General features: G+C 40.3%; 1 protein-coding gene and 1 pseudogene across 5 annotated transcripts in view; one reads left to right on the top strand and one right to left on the bottom strand.

The window, feature by feature from the left end:
* Positions 1 to 831: 831 nt before the first annotated feature.
* Positions 832 to 1573, bottom strand: LOC122226190 (annotated as a pseudogene).
* A 9037-nt stretch (positions 1574 to 10610) lies between these two features.
* Positions 10611 to 14573, top strand: part of COBLL1 (cordon-bleu WH2 repeat protein like 1) — a 168396-nt gene continuing 164433 nt past the window's right edge. For 4 of the 5 annotated variants that reach the window (XM_042948988.1, XM_042948986.1, XM_042948985.1 and 1 more), the window contains exons 1-2: positions 10611 to 10675; positions 11366 to 11483. In XM_042948988.1, the coding sequence (XP_042804922.1) occupies positions 10666 to 10675; positions 11366 to 11483 (128 nt within the window). In that variant the 5' untranslated portion in view covers positions 10611 to 10665. Of the gene's footprint in view, positions 10676 to 11245; positions 11484 to 14573 lie in introns of those variants that run through there. The other variant, XM_042948987.1, reaches the window with a different exon arrangement.

Genomic DNA, 14573 nt, shown 5'->3' with positions numbered 1-14573 from the left:
TTTTATTTTTAGAAAGAGACAGAGAGAACATACGAGTGGGGGAGAGTGGGGGGGAGGGGGGAGAGAGAGAGAGAGAGAGAGAGAGACTGAGTCCGAAGCAGGCTCCACACTCAACGCAGAGCCTAGTGTGGGGCTCGATCCCATGACCCTGGGACCATGACCCTGGGACTGTAACCTGAGCTGAAATCAAGAATCAGATGTTCAACTGACTGAGCCACACAGGTGCTCCAAAGCTTTCCACTTTAAACAATTAGATTGTTTTCAGTTTCTTATGAAATTATAGTTATAAAATATGGTTATTTTATTTTCTAAAACATTCTACTATATAACAGTCCTTTGTAGGAGTGTCTGTAAACTCCTTAATTGTTCAGATTTTACTCCTGCCATCAGCATATAGTTAGCTGTAAGCCTTTCAAAAAGAATTATGATACCTTTACGGGAGGCTTGTCAGATAAAATACAGGATGCTCAGTTAAATTTGATTTTCAGATAGACATCAAATCATTATTTAAGATTGCATGGGACATACTTATGCCAAAAAATATTCACTGTTTATGTGAAATCCAAATTTAACTGGGAACTTTTTTTTTGGAGGAGATAAATCAATTTTATTGTCTTATGTTATACAAACATCTAGGAATACCATATTTGTAGGGAAGAAATAAGTGAACAGTAACTAAGAGGGCAATGGAAATGATTTAAGTTGGATTATTTTTAACGATAATGAATGAGATGAAAACCATTTTGAAGTACGTGTGTGTCTGGCTTCACAGTAGGTTTGTTCCCTGGACAATGCCTGGCATAAAATAAAGGTATTCAACATCTTGTCTGCTCTATTGGCTCTTGAGATCTCTTCTGAGATCTTGGAGAAAAGCAATGCATTCCTGGTGCTCCAGGGCTGTGCTGAGCTCCACCAACTCACCTGCAAAAGTGTTATCCACACCTCCGCCTGCCACGAAATCCATCAGGTAGACACTATAAGGCCCAGTCCAGAGAATCAGTGTTGAATGTGTAATTCATGTCCTTCCACACAGACTTGCCATGGACTGAAAGCTCACCTCCCTGAGGGAGAAAATGTCATTCTCCTTCTCCTTGCCCAGCCTCATCTTCTGGATAGTGACAGTCCAGGAACAGGGCCTTCTTACCAACATTCTTTATAACTTCAACCACAAAATTAGGAGCGGACGTCAATTCAGGTTCCTGTTGTTCAACCTTCTGCCCTAGGGAGGGCTCCTCCTCCCCATCAAATGTTGGTGGGATGCTATTGTTAATGTTGAAAGTGACTGATCTTTTCTCCAGTAACTTTCCACACTAATTTGGCTGGTGTCCCATTCACTTCCAGCTCCCAACCTCCAGACATCTTGGGGAGGGACTTAATTCTTCTCTATCTTCTTTTTCTCCTTAATTTCATCATTCAGGAATGCAACAAAAGCTTTTTCTTCCTGGGTGTGCTGCTGCACCACAGAAGCTGGATGGTGGGGTAGATGCAGCGCGGAGCCTGGTGACAGCTGACCCAGCGCGAGGAGCAGTGAGGGGCACATGGCCCAGCAGGGGCAGAATACTGTTGGCAGATCTGTGGGAGCGAAGGTTGACCCAGGCTGAAGATCCCAGCCTGCCCCGCCACAAGTCTAGCCCCTGGGCATCCTGTATTTTTATTTATTAAACCTGACAATCCTATTTTCTAAGTGTTGGTTTTCCAAGAAATGTAATGGATAGTTCTTTCTCAGACTTAACATTGCATAATTCCTACCTGTTACAGTTAGACTTTTTTTTGTAGCATACAATCATTTCTTATTTATTCATAATTCAAACCTTAGAACAAAGAATATCATACTAACTGGGGACACCTGGCTGGCTTAGCCGGTAGAGCCTGTAACTCTTCATCTCCAGGGTGTGAGTTCCCAGCCCCAGGCTGGATGTGGAGGTTACTTAAAAATGAAATCTCTATAAAAAAAATAAAGTAAAAACCTCAACATCTTAATAAAAAATAGCATACTAATTTATCACCATTTTATTGATGCAGAAACTAAAAATTACAAAATAATTTTCCAAACCTTCCTCCAGATATGGGATTATGAATTATCACTAATAAAACTATAATTGTAAAATTACTAGCTTCACTGAATTCCTTGACTTTGAAGTTTGAAGAGATGCTAATGCTGAAATAACTAGGTAATGTATTGGTTTTTTGCTAGACTTCTACAGTCAATGTCAGTTGAAGCATAGAACTCATGAATGGAAGGAATGTATTCCAAAGCTACTATTAGCATGTTCTACCAACTCACTTTTTAAATTCCTCAACTTCCCCTAACATTATTTGAAAAAAAAAAAAAAGTGAGATATTTCAGAAAGGATGGGAAGGAAGCTCTTGTGTATTGAAATAATGTTAGCAATAACTCAGCTTGTTCTATAGCATTGGCAGGCTGCAAAATTTATAACATGCATAAGAATCATGCCTGGAGCTATGAGGCAATACTTAATCCAAATCAAAATATATAGAAAGTAGCCTCACATTTTCTAGATGTAACACTATGTTTTAGTAACATTTCAAACAAAAGGCACTGACTGTCATAAATAGTTCCCATGCAGTCAGGGAATTCAGAGGTTAAAACTGATAATGTTTGTATATCATTCCATTTGCACCCTCAGAAAGAACATCTTAATTCCATTATCCTGTTTTTATTCTAAAGATAACTATGTATTTACTCAGTCCATTCCCAGATCTTTGTATGAGAATATTTGTTCTTGCTGACCAAAGTAATCCACCTTATTTATTATAACAGAAAACTTTAAAGTTCTAGAATATATATACTACCCAGGAATTTTTTCATGCTTATTTATTTTTTATTATTTTGAAGTTTTTATTTATTTTGAGAGAGAGACAGCGAGCATGCGCACACAAGTAGGGAAGGGGCAGAAAGAGAGGGTGAGAGAGTGAATCCCAAGAAGGCTCTGAGCCATCAGCACAGAGCCCCAGGTGGGGTTCAAACTCAGAAACCATGATATCGTGACCTGAGCCTAAATCAAGACTCTGATGCTTAACTAACTGCGCCACCCAGGTGTCCCTAAAATGTTTATTATTTTTGAGAAAGAGAGAGAGAAAGAGAGTGCACACACATGCAAGTGGGAGAGGCAGAGAGAGAGAAGGAGACAGAGGATCCAAAGCAGGCTCCACACTGACAACAGACAGTCTAATATGGGGCTCGAACTCATGAACCATGAGATAGTGATCTGAATGGAAACCAAGAATCAGACACTTAACTGACTGAGCCACCCAGGTGCCCCTGAAATTTGTACAGTAGCTCCTGTAAATATATAATCATATAAGAACACACCAAGGAAAATCACCTTACACAAGTCTTGTCTTCTACCTAGGTATCTTGTGATGTCTGATAAATATTATATAATTAAAAAAATTTTTTAAGTGTTTATTTATTTTTGAGAGAGAGATTGTGAGCTGGGGAGGGGCAGAGAGAGAGGGAGACACAGAATCCGAAGCAGACTCCAGGCTCTGAGCTGTCAGGGCCTGACGTGGGGCTCGAACTCAAAACTTCGAGATCATGACCTGAGACAAAGTCGGACGCTTAACCGACTGAGCCACCCAGGCGCCCCTGTCTGATAAATATTATGAACCCAGAAGAAAATATTTCAGTCAACAGTGATCTGCACAGCTCCTTCTAGTATCTCTTTTTTCAAATACCTTTTTAATTCCGACTTGTATGATCAAAGCTGCCTGACTACCCTACTAGGCATTCTGCTCAGTCTGTTAATAAAATAGGTATTATTTTCCTCATTCACATATAAAAAAGACTCAAAGTTGGCACACTCACATATATACAATCGATTTATAATTCCACCCCTTTCTGGTTTCCTATCACATTTTCCCACTTCTACCACAGTCACCAGAGCAAAATAGTTAAAGTAGCCAATAATTAATGTTCAAAAAAACCCCATGCCTGACATGTACTAGATATAGTAACTTCTACACACTAGCTGGACTTTTGGTAGTGTGTTCTTTATATCATATTATCCATATGCCAAATACACAGTTTTGAGTTATTTTCCTTGACTGACTGCCTTTGATATCCAGGTAATTTTCCCCCTTGTAAGTAGGAGGAAATATGCAGTGTAATTAATTTAGCTGCAAATCCCTCATAGAATGGACCTTGATAGGTATAAGAGAAATCCTATTCAACTTAACACTATTCTATATAGTTTTCAGAATGTCTGTGTTGTTCTGTGGTCCTCTAGTAGGCAGATTATTAATAAAAACCGATCACATTTTAGAGCACCTTTGTTCTCGGTTTGCTCAAGGGTGGCTCACTCCAGAATGCATCTGGATTTCTGATCATCTTTAAATTTTTCTGTTTTGCCTTTATGACCTTCATATTTCTTGGATGAAACTGGAAACATTAACAACCTCAAAGTCTCCCCAAGCTAAAGTAGGTCTTTTGGGATTAGACAGGCTTAGGTGGCCAGTACCTTAGACCTAGGATTTAGAGATGGGAAATGATATTCAGCATGATGTTTATATAATAATATTAATGTTCTGTGGACTACCCCAGTTTTTTTTCTCAACGTGTTATCCTTACAGCAAAGTAACTGCAATGTTACTAACAATAATAAAATAGAAAAAAATAACTTTTGCTCTTAGTTTTGCCACTTTTCTGGTATTACGTCCTCAGGGAAGTCATTTGCTTCATTTTCCAGAACGGTAAAATAGAGATGTAACTATCTATCTCTGCAAACTCAAAAGACTCAAACTAGACTCAGTGAATGAAAGCACTTTGCAAGGTGCTATAATGTGAAGTTTTGTTTAATAGTCCGTATACATACATCCAATATAGTTTTTAATGCAAGGAGCTTGATTACTCAACATGGATGGAAAGAAAAAGAACTCAGACTCATTATAGAGTTAAGGAAATCAAAGATTCAACAGTTGAATGACTTGACCAAGGTCATCACAGGCACAAAAAGCCAGGAGCTCCCAGCTTGGAGCAGGAAGACTTCTGCTCTACAGACCAGGCCTTAACCAAGACACAGTTGGCTCCCATTCTTTAAGAAAAGGGTTTCCTTACCCCTTATTGGATGCTTATCTTGCCTTCACTGAATGCTTATTCTCTGCAGAAATAGCAACTGTCCTAATGTTACCTAGATAGTGAGTGTCCAAGCCAAGGATGTGAACCCAAATCTGTCTGGCTCCAGAGACTGAGCTCTTAACTGCTGTGGTACTTAGTTAACCACACACATTCTCAGCTTCCCAAGAGAAAAGGCAAAGAAGTTGGATGCAGAGTCCTGACAGAATGAAATATGCTGAGACTTGTTAGGTTTTATGTCTGGAAAGCCAGAGTCAGTGACTGCCTTGGTGAAAGTTGTATATTTTGAGATATGTGGAAACCAACAAGCAGTTAAGAGTTTACCATGCTCCTTAAGAGAGAAAAGTAGCTCCCAGCTATCTTTAGAATCCAATAGGCAATAGTAAAATGCTAGATACAAAGATTTAGTTAATTGTATTACATCAAATAGATATAATTTAAATTTACTTTTTGTTCCTTAGCCTGTTTTTGTTTTTTAAGAAAAGAGCGTAAACATCCATATAAAATGGTGTTTAAATTGTAAATCACAAGGTTACTTTTAAACAGAGCTGATACTTAAATGACATAAAAGGGCTCACTGTTTTCCAATGAATAAGACAATTACTGCCAACCAATGATAGAATTGTAGAATCCCTAGAAGCAGAAATTCATTTTGACAAAAGGACATCTTAAAGAGGCAATAAGAAAATAGATTTTAGGCAACTTTGTTGCTATATCAGACTCTGTAGCTTGGAATTTGGATGGGCACTGAAAACTGCCCTCCTGTGTGCCTGTAGTACTAAATATTTTACATGTCTGCATGCCCATGCATGTTTCCAGAGGCCTCACCTCTATCCTGGAATGTGTGCATTGTAAAAAAAAAAAGAGTCTTCACTTAGAAATGCATGTGATAATATAGAAATACAGTTTAATTTATTATAAGAGACACAGCATACTAAACTCAGGCATTTCTTCTTTTGATAATTAGGATTGAAAAAATGTTTAATTTTATCTGTTGGAAGAGAGGTAAGGGATCCTGCAGTGATTATTAATTCATAAGTATGTAATTTACTTGGAAATTCTATGCTAAGAAAATAGCACAATGATTTTCTAAGTTTCAAAATATAAAATATAAGTTAAAAGCTCATTAAAATTGACAAGAAAGTATATTTATTTCAGTACTTTTAGTTTCTAGAGTGGTTGGTTATAAATGACCCCCCCAAAAAGATAAATGATATAACAAGATATAATTCCAAACATATGGCCATGAAGTGTACATTTATATTTTTTTAAATACATAGTACCATTCTTATTTTCTTCACACTCTGATACAAGTAAATGTCAAACTTCATTGAGGAAAAATAGGAATTTACTGATATTTTAGAAATGTTTTAGCCAAATATGACTTCCTTCCTCTGTTTAACAGTATAGAAATAACTGCATAAAAAATATAAAATCCTCCAAGCCCACAAACCCTCCAAGAACAGACTTGTGATCTACAATACTTAAAGAGGAAACATGTATATGAAATACTTAATATAATTATTATAGTACCATTTCATTTGAGTATTTATTTCACAAATTAAAAATTTTATGAACATTCTTTACACAAGAAATGGTTATGAATACCATAGTTATTAAAAACTATATAAATAATACAACCTTTAGTTACTGTATTTGCTTCTATTTTTTTTTTTTTTTAAGTAAGCTCTATGCTCAATATAGCGCTTGAACTCACAACCCTGAGATCAAGAGTTGCATGCTTCACCAACCACACCAGCCACACGCCCCTGTATTTGCTTTTAAATAAATGTAATTAACAATTGTTCTGGAAGTAATTTCAATGGACAAAACTAATCTGTTTTATTATAATCACATACATTAGACATCATACAAACATGCAACCATTTTTAAACTTAATCATTTTTTACATATTCCCGCAAATGCTTTTGTCTTCAATGCAAAGAGAAAAAGTGTTCAATAAAAATTAATGAGAATTTTTCATAGGATAGCTATCTTGTGATAGATAGCTATCTTATGATATGCCTGAAGTAAAGAAGCCACAATATTTCAAAAACATATACATCTATCGAATTTATTTTCACCTATGAATCTATTGGTGGGCAGTCTGAATGTGAAAGGCATTAAAATAAGATGATAAATAAGAATAAGAGAGGCAGGAAAAGCAGATATGCTAATGATAAAGATAAAGACAGTAGTGACTAAGTAGAAAACCTGACTAGGATTCCAGGCTGCCAGAGAAAAAAAAGGATTTGGGTACTTTAGGATAAAGCTCTCTCATGAAGTATTTGTATGGAAGACACTGACTCGTAACAACACTTTCTATGTTTTAAGTCAGGTAGGAGTACTCTGTAAATGATAAAAAAAAAAACAAAAAAAAAAAACCAAAATCCTATATGAAGATAAAATGATAATAAACTATTTTTGTATATATTTCAGACTTGAGAATAAAGTCCTGACTTTTGGCTCCCTGTTGTCATCAATGAACTCTCATAAAGACCTTAAAAGAAATTTTTTAAAAAGACATGCTTGCCTGAGATTAAAGAGCTTCCGTGAAATTCAAAGTCTGAAGAGGTTCATTAAAGTTGAACACTACCTTACAACATCTCTGATCTTGCTGTGTAAAAGCTCACACACACACACATATACACAATCTAGGATGATATAAAAGAAGCACTTTCTTTAGGCAGTATTATGCAAAAGTGAAGTGCATAGGAAGATATTTACTACCTCTGAAGTATGGTTTAAATAAATCTTTTCAATGGCACTTATACTTGAATAAAAACATACTTAAACATTAAAAAAGTTTGTCATTGTCCCAATTAGTTTACAAAATATTTAGACAAACTCCAATTTTAAGTCTCCAACAATTTTTGCATTGCCCACTTTAAACAGTGTCTGCTTTTTATATAGCATATACGTATTTATTAAGTATGTAAAACTTTTTCCCTTTTAATACTCTCCAGCAGAAATTTGAAACCTAAATTATCATTCAAAGAGATATACAGCGAAATGGATCTTCTTTCTACCTGGTGATTTTGAAACCAACACCATCAGGTAGGTGACCACACATGGAGAATAAGTCTTCTCTCCCTAGAGGGACAAACTCACTATCTGTTCCATTTAAAATGGTCTGCCAATTCTTTTGAATTGAAAAGGCCTTTCCTGGTTTAAGGTCCCACTTGCCTCTTACAATTGCCCTGAGGAATGGAGTCTAAGGATCTCTTTACTCCTTCATTCATTCCACAGATATTTGTGAAGAGCCTCCTGAGTTCTGGGCAACCCTTTCAGGACATAAAGGATAAGACATAGCCTCTTGAGTTCACTGCTGACCCCCCCCCCAAACCTTGTTACTGTATAACTGAAAAACTGAAAATATCATATGGGGCTCTGGCCCCACCTAACAAAATTTACTGGGGGCTAAGGGGCTAATTCTATCTGTGCAGTTAGGAAGGTCTTTCAGATGAGAAAATACCTAAGCACATGTATTAAAAAAGGTTGAATGGAATGAAGGAGGAGGATTTCCAAACAGGAAGAAATTAACTAAAATTTTGGAAACTCGGGTAATTTTGCAATAGTTTAGCATAACCAGAGGGAAGGATTGAGAGGAGGTAGTTTATAGCAACTATGATTATTACTGTTTTATTAATAAACTATGCATATAATTAGCAGGCTCTAGGGATCTAGGTTAGTACCATATGAGCTCTAGCCTATTAGTGATTTGGAAAGTTGTCAAACATGATTATACCTAAGGAAGGCTAAGTGATGCTTGGCAATCCAGGATACTTCAGTCCTGTGCCCCTTCATCTTCATACTCAACTTTCATGATTGCAGCAGCAAGAAAGAGAGCATAGAGTCAAGCACTGGCCTTTAGGTGATTCCACCAGGAAATTAAACATTTCATGTCTGCTCACATTTACTTATTCAAACAAGTTACATCACCATACCTAATTTCGGTGGTGTGGAGAGTGTAATCCTCCCCTATGCCTAAAACTAGAAGTTGGACAGGAAAAATTGGTGAGCATTGAAAATGCCTTCAGCAGTTATGAAACGTTAGGAAAATGTTTTATGTTTCAGGTTAGACTAATGGAGTCAGTATTATTAGCATGTCATAAATTAAGGCTGAAACTAATTAATGTTTAATCTTGATTTTGTGATTGAAAGTTATAGACTTCAGTTTCACTGTTACTCAATGCTTGCATTACTGTCTGTGCAAGCAACTGTAAAAGTCATTTAGGGGCATGATTGATTCATGAAATTCTTTAACTTGAATTGTTTAGAGACTAAAATGCAACTTTTTCTGATATGGTTTCAGTATCTTAATAGGCCACTTTTTCCCCTTTCCATATGTAAAGATACACTGAAAGGAATGTATTATGCGCAGAAAGGAATACATAGAATGACTGCCCACAACAGACAAATGGCATATTGTTAGGTATTTAGTATGTTAGTTTCAGCAATCTTTTTGATTTCTGCAATGCTTAAATAATAAGAGGCATTTAGTCAAGCATTGGTTTTACATATCTGTTTAATTTGTGCCACCTGTCAAACGTTATCTTATCACTAGGGTGAAGTGGCTAAGATTTGTTACTTGATGCTAATACCACAGCAGAGGCCTCCTGTAGGATGCTTTTTCACCTAGTCTTTTCGTTATTTTATTGAAATATTTCTACTCTTAAACCGTAGTTTAAGGACAACTTAATTTCACATTTTTCTGAAAGCAAGCTTTTGAACCCATCAGAAATGTCTTACATCTTACAACAACTGACGCTTACAATATACAAGATAAGCAAATATACCTGTTTGTCAGGTGTAAAGAATCATCTACAGAGCATGCACGTGGTAACTAAAATGTACAAACAAGCACGCAGCTGTGTCTGTGATTCTTTTATTCCCGTAAAATTCCAAGAGGGGAATAAAATATATCATTTGTTCTAGATTATCGTCAGACACTATTTTCCAGTCCTGATGTCACAGCTGTTATATGCTTAAAAAGAAGGAAAGAAAGAAATATGCCTCTGAAGACGGGGCAAGCTTAAACCTGCCACTGATTAGAAAAATCAGTCACAGGTGCGCTTTTAACCGAATAGCAACGTTAGAGGTCAAGTTGGAGCTAAAAAAAACAAACCGCGCTGGACGTGAAAAGTCGAACCGCCGGGAGGGCACGCTGCAGGCCCCGTTCGGCGAGTTTCTCTCCGCACTTCCGCGGCAGCCGGGATCCTCCCCTTCAGTCCTCACCGGGCAGGTACCTACCCTTCCTCCCCACCTGTCGGGCTCCCCATGCGCCCGGCTTCCCGAAGCAACGCCCTGGCGACGGGACTGGGAACTCTCAGCGTGGGAGTTACCTTTCCGTTCGGCTTCCCCAGACAGACCCCAAAGACCCGAAACCGAGGCGGGGGTGGGGTGGGCGGAGGGAAATTCCTACCCGGCCCTCGGCACCCCCCCCTCCGCCCCCAGTTTTTGTCCCCGGCTCGCTGCCTTTCTCGCTCCGATGCAGCCGAGCCTCACCACCACTTCTAGGTGGCCGTCCGGCGGAGGCGGTGGCGAGCTCCGGGGCTCTGGACAGGGAAATGGGGCAGGGTGAGTGAGCCGGCTCGGGGAAGGCCCCGCGGCGCCCAGCGAGCGTCCGACACCCTGCCCGCGGGGCGGGGGAGGCGCTGCCTCGGCCTGGGAGAGGCTGCCACCCTCTCCTCCTTCAAGTCCTGGCTTGAGAGACCAACTGCTAGCGCGCGCTCCGGGGGAGGGAAGAGTGGGAGAGGAAGCCGCGGGAGAGAACAGGCGCGCTACTGTCTCCTTCTGAAAAGAAAGTAGGAGCCCTGGGTGGGAAAAGAGGAATTAGCTCTCTCAACTTTTCGTCGCGAAAAGTTTTCCCAGGGCGTTCTGTTTGTGCAAACTCGGCCGGGGGGGCCCGGAGACGCGCTGCCGGCGTGGCGGCTGCCCCTGCGAGCCGCGCTTCTCGCCCCGCTCCTCCTCCTTCCAGCCTGGGCTGCTCCTCTCCCGCCCCGAGAGGCGCCAAATGGCTACCCAGTAAGCCCCACGGGGCGGGGGCTGCAGCGCCGCCTCCCACCGCCGCAGCTGCGGGCGGCCGCTAGGACCCGAGGCGGTGGCGCCCGCGGGCTCCGAGCCGCGGCCCGCAGGTGGAAGCGCACCCGGGAGGCGGGCCGGCCCGGGGCTGGGGGGCTCGGGCGGGCTCTCGACGCGCGGCCCGCCCCGCTCAGGCCTCGGGTAGGCGCGCGTCCCGCCCTGACCGGCCGGCCTCTCCCACTCTAGTAGTGACACGCCGCCTCGGAGCTGGAGCCCGCGCAGCGCCCCGCAGGGCGATGGACAGCAGAGCCCCCCGCGCGCAGGACGCCCTGGCGGCGCTCCCGCCGCCCGCCGCCCCAGCAGGGTAAGCCGCGAGCGCCGCGCCGCCGGGTCTCCGGGGAGGGCGAAGGCGGCAAGGCCGCAGCGCGTTTACCTGGCTGGCAACTCGCTGCCCTGCCAGCTGCCTGACTCACTGGTCGCGGGATAGGCAGCCTAGGAGGCTGTTTCCTCCCGGCCTCCTTGGAGGCCGTCTGGGCTGGGGAGGGGGGACGGGGTTTCTGGTAGTTTTGATTCCTTTCCTACTGGGGCTGCGCTGAGCTGCTGAAGGGCAACCGAATGCCGGGAACTGAGTGAGGAGTCCTGGAGCAAAAATAGTAACAAAGAGCCCCTTGTTTGGGGCTCTGGAAGAGCGGCGGACGATACCTGTGAGTGAGCTCTTGGGAAGGGGGAAAAAAGTTTCCTTGGCTGAGGGCTGAGGCCCAGGCAGGTGAGCAGTGTCAAAGTGACTGTAAGGAAGGGGCTTTCTGCGAGCAGTGGAGGGCAACGGGAGGGTGTGCCAGCTGTCAGCCCGCATGACAGTTCCGGGACCCGGCTGCGAGAGCGTCTGTGATTGGGGGTGTGTGTGCCTGTGGCCAATTGCTGGTGCCAAAGCCTAGCGCTAAGTCAGACTGCAAACAACGATACTTTTCTTTGTGTCCTCACGTGTTTGAAGAGAGATTGGAGGGGGAATGGGCTGTCACATGGTGAGTTAATATTAAATGAAGCGTGTCTTCCTGCCAGATATGCTAATCACCTTGCTAAGCATTTGGGTAAACAGTAATGAGAACAGGTAGTTCTTCAAGAGATGGGGAGAACCTGAAAATAACCTTAGTCTCGGTAAACAGGGAAGGCTTAACTTGGGTGCTCGTTGAGCTTCTGAAGTGGGAACCCCTTTGATGTAGTGTAACTTTTCCTACATATATTCCCGCAACTCAAATTTCCTTTCTGATAGTTAATCTGAAGGCAGCAATGTCCTAAAGGGAAGACAAAGATTCCAGAAAAGAAACGTTAAGGAAAAATCGACTTTGTAACTAATGAATGGGAGTTGTGCAGTTTTCTTAAATCAGTTTCCTGATTTAAGAGAAGTCATTTTTCCCTGGAACATGACAGGCGTTTCCTTAGAAGCAAGTCACAGCATGTTTATTCATCAGAGACCATGCGAACGTTGGCAGTTGTCTAGAGGAAACATGGAGAAGTCTCAAAGCAACATGACTAATATAGAAGATTTTTAATATAATGCTTATGTGGAGGAAACATAACATGTAGTGTATGAATTAATTCTTTCATTTTGTTTGAATGATCTTCTCCCCTCTGCAAATAGCCCTATTACTCTTGACTTCCGTTCCCATTTTCCCAGTGTTTTCATTGTTCAGTGTAATATACTTCCATATATTCCATATATATGTGAGTAAAGAAATATACTGGTAGAAAGATATCAATCATAAAAGCATAGGGACTACAGAGATATGTAAACTGAACAGGAGACAACTTTCAGGAATACAGAAATGTATTTGGGTGCCACAAAATAAGATAGTATTAAACTGGTGGGTTTGAAAATGGATAAGGTTAAGGTACAATTAAAAAATCATATGCATATACACAAAATACATCTACTTGTGGTCAGAAATCAATACTTCTGAGTAAAATAGAGATCAGATGGCTTTGGGATGAAGAAGTGCAAAGAGCTGTCTAGTGATAAGCACGACTGTAATTAAGATGCTTCAGATTTTACTTTTGACAATTTAAAATAATTCTTGAAAATAATGTATAAAACTGCATTTTGTAATTCTTCAACTATGCAGAAAATACTTTTAAGGAATTTTACCCTCCCCTCCTAATCGAATGAGGGATATCTGCAAAAATGTTTCAACATCTTATCTAGAGTAACATGCCCCACTGTATCATTTTACTTTGCATTCAATTTAAAGAAGTTATCAATATCTGCAAAATATAAATGTAAAAAAAATTATCTTTTTTCATTTTTCTATCTTGTCCCTTGGTATATTCCAAGTGCCTATTATGTAATATTTGTTGAATATTCAGTATTGCTTTTTTTCCTCAAAAACCCCAGCACATTAAAAATGATTTAATTGTGGGGGGGAAAAATCTTAGATATGGGTTTACAGGAGGTAGTAAGGAGCAGTCTCAATATGTTATAATTATTAGATTTGGGAAGTACATTCCTTACTATAAAACTAGTTAAACCATGACTCATGACTCCAATAATCTATGAGGCCTACTTTAGTCCTCCTTGGATATCCTTGCTCTAAAGAATCCCTCTGTAATTTTCAAAGTTTTACATTGTAACGGATCATTTTAAAGAAATCTAGTGCAACTCTGCATTTTACAAATGAGAATCTGAAGCCCAGAGACACTGAGTGGCTTTGCTGAAGTCCTAGAACATGTGAGTGGCAAAACCAGAAGGAAAACCCAGGACTTAGTTGCCGAGTTCAATGCATTATTATTTTTGTTGTTTGTTTTTTTGTTTTTTCTCTTTTCCTGACCACTGTAAGATACATTCATTAAAGTTCAAAGAATCAGCTTGGGTACATTATCTTTAGAACTGCTAGCTAGTACTTGTGTTTTATGCAGGATAAGTTATACTTGCCCTGACAGATACCTTTTTTTGTTTGTTTGTTTGTTTTTTGCTTAACTCCTTGAAATTTAAATGTCAAAAGTGTAGTTGACCTTGCTTTGAAGGACCTTAATGCTTTGATTCTGAAACAAATTTTCAGGAATGGACAGGGGTAAAAAACCTACTTGATAATTTTGCAGCTAAGACGTGTAAAAATTAAATGATTTAGCAGCTGCTTGCTTAAGCTTTTATTTGGATGCACTGTTGGTTCTAAAGTTTTATTGATTGTACATACTGAATTCTTGTCGGCTAACATTTATTGACTGCTTACAGGTTGAATGCCTTAGCTGAGGTTTCAACAAGAGAATTACCTGGAGATCTTTAAAACTAATACCCATGCTCACACCTCCTACTTACTCTGATTTTATTTGACCTGGGCTGGGACAAGGTGTGGAGAGGTTTAAAAATGCTGTTCCAGTGATTGTAATGTGCTACCAGATCTGAGAACTATTGATTAAGTAGGTTTCAACATCTGAGATGGAGGTGAAGCCATGAGTGGAA

Source organism: Panthera leo, chromosome C1, assembly GCF_018350215.1.
Source record: "Panthera leo isolate Ple1 chromosome C1, P.leo_Ple1_pat1.1, whole genome shotgun sequence".
In the NCBI taxonomy this organism is placed as follows: domain Eukaryota; kingdom Metazoa; phylum Chordata; class Mammalia; order Carnivora; family Felidae; genus Panthera; species Panthera leo.
Note: the sequence above shows the minus strand (reverse complement) of the source record. Positions and strands in the feature narration are given on the sequence as shown.